Source organism: Hyla sarda, chromosome 11, assembly GCF_029499605.1.
Source record: "Hyla sarda isolate aHylSar1 chromosome 11, aHylSar1.hap1, whole genome shotgun sequence".
In the NCBI taxonomy this organism is placed as follows: domain Eukaryota; kingdom Metazoa; phylum Chordata; class Amphibia; order Anura; family Hylidae; genus Hyla; species Hyla sarda.
In genome coordinates this window covers 100,618,393-100,625,574 of record NC_079199.1, presented here as the reverse complement: position 1 = coordinate 100,625,574, position 7,182 = coordinate 100,618,393, and the positions used below count along the sequence as shown (strand labels likewise).

General features: G+C 43.2%; 1 protein-coding gene across 8 annotated transcripts in view; it reads right to left on the bottom strand.

Annotated features, from left to right (window-relative positions):
- TTC24 (tetratricopeptide repeat domain 24) overlaps nucleotides 1-7,182 on the bottom strand; it is a 66,728-nt gene that overhangs the window by 13,555 nt on the left and 45,991 nt on the right. For all 8 annotated transcript variants that reach the window (XM_056546613.1, XM_056546616.1, XM_056546611.1 and 5 more), the window contains 4 exons: nucleotides 6,345-6,466; nucleotides 4,098-4,211; nucleotides 2,049-2,155; nucleotides 552-673 (listed from right to left, as the gene is read on the bottom strand). In XM_056546613.1, coding sequence (XP_056402588.1) covers nucleotides 552-673; nucleotides 2,049-2,155; nucleotides 4,098-4,211; nucleotides 6,345-6,466 — 465 coding nt within the window. The remainder of the gene's footprint in view (nucleotides 1-551; nucleotides 674-2,048; nucleotides 2,156-4,097; nucleotides 4,212-6,344; nucleotides 6,467-7,182) is intronic.

Below are 7,182 nucleotides of genomic sequence, written 5' to 3'. Positions count from 1 at the left end.
TAGAAGAGATTTGCTATGGGGATTTGCTTCTACAATGGACAGTTCCCGAGACAGGTGTCATCTGAGAGCACTTAGACAGAAAAGAACAACTCAACTTCAACAGCTCATAAGTACTGAAAGGATTAAGATTTTTTAATTGAAGTAATTTACAAATCTGTTTAACTTTCTGGAGCCAGTTGATATATAAATAAAAGTTTTTTCCTGGATAACCCGTTTAAAGTGTGTGCCTCCAGATGTTGCAAAACTTCAACTCCCAGCATGCCCGGACAGCCAGCGGTTGTCCGGGCATGCTGGGAGTTGAAGTTTTGCAACATCTGGAGGGCCACAGGTTGAGACCACTGCTCTACACTATTCTCTAATAGTAGCCTATGCTGCACTATATAAGCAGCTGCTACTGTGGACAGTTCCTGAGACACACAGAGGTGTCAGCAGAGAGCACTGTGGTCAGACAGAAAACAACAACTCAACTTCAGCAGCTGATAAGTACTGGAAGGATTAAGATTTTTTTAATAGAAGTAATTTTCAAATCTGTAAACTTTTGGACGACCTACCTGACGCTCTGTTTTCTGAGGCCGGTTGCCCATTGGTATTGGTGGTCACCCTGGTTTTTATAGTTGCGTACATTTCTTCGGGCTGTGGTGGGCGGCTCATTCTCCTGGACTGTCTTAGAGGCCTGAAGGAAAAATTAAAAATTTGGATTTTTTTTTTCAATAACTATAGAACTATTGATTAGACAGGAGTGTGTACCGCCACTCCATGCACAGTCACCGTCCATGAAATTAATGGTCTAACAACGTAAAGGCGACTGCTTTAAATGAAAGTTCGCAATGTTGCACCCACCATAATTAATATTATGGGCTGGATGGGAATTCCCCCCCCCACTTTTTGAATGAATGAATTTAAAGGGGCATTTCAGCTTCATACACCTTATCCCCCAGCGGCAGGACCCCCTCGAACTCGGTGCAGCCCCCGGCATTCTGTGTCGGGCGCTGCCTCTTAGACGGGGACGTGATGTCGTGGCCATGCCCCCTAGTGACATCATGCCACGCCCCCTAGTGACGTCATGCCACGCCCCCTCCATCCATGTCTATGGGAGGGGGCGTGACGGCACAGAATGCCGGAGGCTGCTACATCTTTGGATAGAGGAGAAGATGTATGAAGCCGAAATACCCCTTTAACAGCTCTCATAGGTGCTCTTATAAAACACACACACTCAGCTAAGCTGAGCGTGCATACATATGGGGGGGGCCAAGATATTATAGTATTTAAGGCAGGGTATCCCAACCTGTTTGCCTCCAGCTGTTGCAAAACTACAACTTAATGAAAACAAACAAAATCTTATTATTATTATTATTATTATTATTATTATTATTAATAATAATAATAATAATAATAGATATAAATATAAAAATAAATAAATGTAATAATAATAATAATAAAAACAGATTATATTTATTTCTATATATTTTATATATATATCTGTTTTTATTATTATTATTATATTTCTTTATTTTTCTTTTTATGTTTATAATAATAATAACAACAACAGATATAAACATAAAAAGAAAGAAATATAATAATAACAATAATAATAACAACAATAATAAATAACTATGTTAATAAAAAATATAATACAATTATAATTAATAATAATGATAATAATAATAAATAACAACAAAAATATAACAATATATAAATTATTATTAATATATAAATATAATTTAAAAAAATTATAAATGTAATTCTCCAAAAAGGTCACAAAAAAATTATAATTTTATTATTTAGTGATGGACGTATTTCTTTTTTCAACCATACTAACTATTGTAGTTTATTATTATTTGTTATATTACTGTATACCATTGTTTCCCAACCAGTGGGCCTCCAGCTGTTGCAAAACTACAACTCCCAGCATGCCCGGACAGCCTTTGGCTGTCCGGGCATGCTGGGAATTGTAGTTTTGCAACAGCTGGAGGCTCACTGGTTGGGAAACGCTGATCTCGGATGTATTACTCTTCTTGGCCTACAGTAAATTGCAGAACTGTACTCACTGTTGGGCATCTTGAGGAGACATGTGCGTCATGGTGGCATAGGCTTGGTTCACACTTGAAGGGTGTCTTGAAACTTTTGCCCCCGGCATCTTCCCGGCAAAGCCTCTCTGGATAAGGTAACGATATATAAGGATGACATTCAACCTCCCCAGAATCTATGTTCCCCCAAGTCATGGAGAATCTATACAGTTATCTTGGTCTCCTACATGATACCAGATGATATAACTACTATATATCTGATCCCATAGAGATTGCAGCAGCAGTATACAGATAGAGCTGGAGGGGAGGTGTATAACTACTATGTATCCTGATCCTATAGAGATAGCAGCAGTATACATATAGAGCTGGAGGGGAGGTGTATAACTACTATATAACTGATCCCATAGAGATAGCAGCAGTATACAGATAGAGCTGGAGGGGAGGTGTATAACTACTATATATCCTGATTCCATAAAGATAGCAGCAGCTGTATACAGATAGAGCTGAAGGGGAGGTGTATAACTACTATATATCCTGATTCCATAAAGATAGCAGCAGCAGTATACAGATAGAGCTGGAGGGGAGGTGTATAACTACTATATATATCCTGATCCCATGGAGATAGCAGCAGCAGTATACAGATAGAGCTGGAGGGGGAGGTGTATAACTACTATATATCCTGATCCCATAGAGATAGCAGCAGTATACAGATAGAGCTGGAGGGGAAGTGTAAAACTACTGTATGTCCTGATCCCATAGAGAGAGCAGCAGTATAGAGATAGAGCTGGAGGGGAGGTGTAGAAATACTATATATCCTGATCCCATAGATAAATTGCAGCAGTATACAGATAGAGCTGGAGGGGAAGTGTAAAACTACTATATGTCCTGATCCTTTAGATAGCAGCAGCAGTATACAGATAGAGCTGGAGGGAGGCATATAACTACTTAATATCCTGATCCCATAGAGATGGCAGCAGTATACAGATAGAGCTGGAGGGGAGGGGTATAACTACTATATATCCTGATCTCATAGAGATAGCAGCAGTATACAGATAGAGCTGGAGGGGAGGAGTATAACTACTATATATCCTGATCTCATAGAGATAGCAGCAGTATACAGATAGAGCTGAAGGGGAGGTGTGTAACTATTATATATCCTGATCCCATATAGACAGCAGCAGTATACAGAGAGAGCTGGAGGGAGGTGTATAACTACTATATATCCTGATCTCATAGAGATAGCAGCAGTATACAGATAGAGCTGGAGGGGAGGTGTATAACTACTATATATCCTGATCACATGGAGAGAGCAGCAGCAGTATACAGATAGAGCTGTGATGGGAGGAGTCTGGAAGATAGCAGGAGTGGTCTGATTGGAAGTCAGCTGACCTAAGACCGACCACTTGCTCTGACACATTAAGCACTGTGATTTTCTGTGGGTCAGGCTGGTGATCACATGACCCTGTTACCCTGGATGCAGCGGTGCTGGAATGAAACAGAAAGCGCTCTATGACTAGTGATGGTGAGTGTGAATTGTGTGGGCAAAACAAAACCCTGGAGTGGTTTCTTAAAGGGGTACTCCGCTGCTCAGTGTTTGGAACAAACTGTTCCGAACGCTGGAGCGGGCGCCGGGAGCTCGTGACGTCATAGCCCTGCCCCCTCATGGCGTCCCGCCCCACCCTCTCAATGCAAGTCTATGGGAGGGGGCGTGACGGCCGTCACGCCCCCTCCCATAGACTTGCATTGAGGGGGGTGGGACGCCATGAGGGGGCGGGGCTATGACGTCACGAGCTCCCGGCTCCAGCTTTCGGAACAGCTTGTTCCAAACGCTGAGCAGCGGAGTACCCCTTTAAGAAGATGTTTCCCATAATGGAGGTATCTGGTGGGTTATCAGGCCCAGACCATTAGGCCGCAGTTATTTGCAGCACTCGCTTTACTGTCAGCCGCCGCCGTTCCTGCAGATTGTGGTCTCAAGGCCTTATGGTGAATTAATCAGGGTCGGCCACAGGAATGTGATAAGGTGGAAGGATGTTCTGACAACCCCCCACAGCGCCGATCGGGGGCCCTTACCAGAGGAGCGGGCGGGGGGAGCCCTGCCCTGAGGGGCCCATTCACACACAGCTTGTGCTGCAGGGCATCGGTCAGCTTGTTGACTATCCTCTCCTGAGCGCTGCCCGAGTCCTCCTGGAAGATAGAGAATCAGAGTCAGTGCAAAAACTGCTGCATAACTACAACTCCCAGCATGTCAGCTGAATGATGCTGCGCGCCCCAGACAGGGAGGACAGAGAAGATCCGCAGCCTCTTCATCCTCAGGGTCAATAACAGGGTTTCCCAACTAGGATGCCTCCTGATGTTGCGAAACTACAACTCCCAGCATGCCTGGACAGCCTTTGGCTGTCCAGGCATGCTGGGAGTTGTAGTTTCGCAACACCTGGAGGCACCCTGGTTGGGAAACACTGCTCTATAATCTGGTGACATCTTAAGGTGATGGCGTATGTTGGCGATATGTCATCACTTTGTCAGGTGTGAAACAAAACTATCACTGAGTAATAACCCAGCTTTCCCAGTCTCAGAACGTATTATGACCAAGCTATAACCCAGCTTTTCTAGTATAAGAACCTATTATCACTGAGTAATAACCCAGCTTTCCCAGTCTCAGAATGTATTATGACCAAGCTATAACCCAGTTTTTCTAGTCTAAGAACCTATTATCACTGAGTAATAACCCAGCTTTTCCAGTCTCAGAATGTATTATGCCCGAGCTATAACCCAGCTTTCCTAGTCTGAGAACATATTATAACTGAGATATAACCCAGCTTTCCCAGTCTAAGAATGTATTATGACCAAGCTATAGCCCAGTTTTCCTAGTCTAATAACCTATTACCACCGAGCAATAACCCAGCTTTCCCAGTCTCAGAATGTATTATGCACGAGCTATAATCCAGCTTTCCTAGTCTGAGAACATATTATAACTGAGATATAACCCAGCTTTCCCAGTCTCAGAATGTATTATGACCAAGCTATAGCCCAGTTTTCCTAGTCTAATAACCTATTACCACTGAGCAATAACCCAGCTTTCCCAGTCTCAGAATGTATAATCCCTGAGCTATAACCAAGCTTTCCTAGTCTAAGAACCTATTATCACTGAGTTATAACCCAGCTTTCCCAGTGGGAGAATGTATTATCATTGAGCTATAACCCAGCTTTCCTACCCTGAGAACCTATTATCACTGGGTTATAACCCAGATTTCTCAGTCTCAGAATGTATTATCACTGAGCTATAACCCAGCTTTTCTAGTCTAAGAACCTATTACCACTGAGTAATAACCCAGCATTCACAGTCTCAGAACGTATTATGACCGAGCTATAACCCAGCTTTCCTAGTCTGAAAACACATTATCACCTAGAGTTATAACTCCGCTTTCCCAGTGTAAGAATGTATCATCACTGAGCTATAATCCAGCTTTTCTAGTCATGGAAATCCACGTTACAGCTCAGTAATGATACATTCTCAGACCAGAAAATCTAGGGGTATAACTCCTGAGATTGGGAAAGCTGGGTTATAGCTCAGGGATGATACACTCTCAGTCTCTGTCAGTCACTGCTGACTACATTCAGACTATTAAAACAGATGTCCCTGCACATTGTGACATTGCAGACTCATTTGTCATGTGACCAGAACTGTCCCTTTAAAGGGGTACTCTGGTGAAAAACTATATATTTTTTTTTAAATCAACTAGTGCCAGAAAGTTAAACAGATTTGTAAATTATTTCTATTTAAAAATCTTAATACTTCCAGTACTTATCGGCTGCTGTATGCTCCAGTGGAAGTTGTGTAGTTCTTTCCAGTCTGACCACAGTGCTCTCTTCTGACACCTCTGTCCATGTCAGGAACTGTCCAGAGCAGGAGAGGTTTTCTATGGGGATTTGATCCTACTCTGGACAGTTCCTGACATGGACAGAGGTGTCAGCAGAGAGCACTGTGGACAGACAGAAAGGGAATTCAAAAAGAAAATAACTTTCTGTGGAGCATACAGCATCTGATAAGTACTGGAAGGATTAAGATTTTTAAACAGAAGTAATTTACAAATCTGTTTACCGGAGAACCCCTTTAAATTAAAATTCTGCTCTTATTCTGCGATTGTTCAGACAAGTACCCAGGTTATTCAAAAGAAGTCTTATACAATGAAACCTCTATGAGAAGACCACCCCCTTATCCAGGATAGGGATTTTTAGTCCTCCATACATTATGCACAGTCTATTATCTGTGGACACAGATGTGTCAGTATATACTGCTGACTCTCTGGGAGATCTGACCTTGGCTTTGGAGAGTAAGGCCAGCGCCTGCTTGTAATACAGGACGGCCTTCTCCGGGTCCCCCAGACGGATCCTGGCTGCTCCCAGGCCTTCACACGCCTGCCACTGACCATGGACATCATCTAGTGGGACATACCAAACATCACAGTTATAGGGGAGGCTGGAAAGTTCAATGCATCCATCTACAGCAGTGTTCCCCAAACAGAGTGCCTCCAACTGTTGCAAAACTACAACTCCCAGCATGCAATAAACCCACAGAAGTTGCAGCAGCACCTAGGACATTATAGAGCAGTACTGAGCAGTGTAAGCTGTGAATCCAGTTCTGAAGGGTGTGAGATACTCTGAAAGTTTTGGGGGTGAGATATAATTTACTAGATTAGTGTTTCCCAACCAGGGTGCCTCCAGCTGTTGCAAAACTACAACTCCCAGCATGCCCGGATAGCCTTCACCCAGCATGCAATAAACCCACAGAAGCTGCAGCAGCATCTAGGACATTATAGAGCAGTACTGGGCAGTGTAAGCTGTGAATCCAGTTCTGAAGGGTGAGAGATACGCTGGAAGTTTTGGGGGTGAGATATAATTTACTAGATTAGTGATTCCCAACCAGGGTGCCTCCAGCTGTTGCAAAACTACAACTCCCAACATGCCCAGACAGCCTTCACCCAGCATGTAATAAACCCTCAGAAGCTGCATCAGCATCTAGGACATTATAGAGCAGTACTGGGCAGTGTAAGCTGTGAATCCAGTTCTGAAGGGTGAGAGATACGCTGGAAGTTTTGGGGGCGAGATATAATTTACTAGATTTCTGTTTCCCAACCAGGGTGCCTCCAGCTGTTGC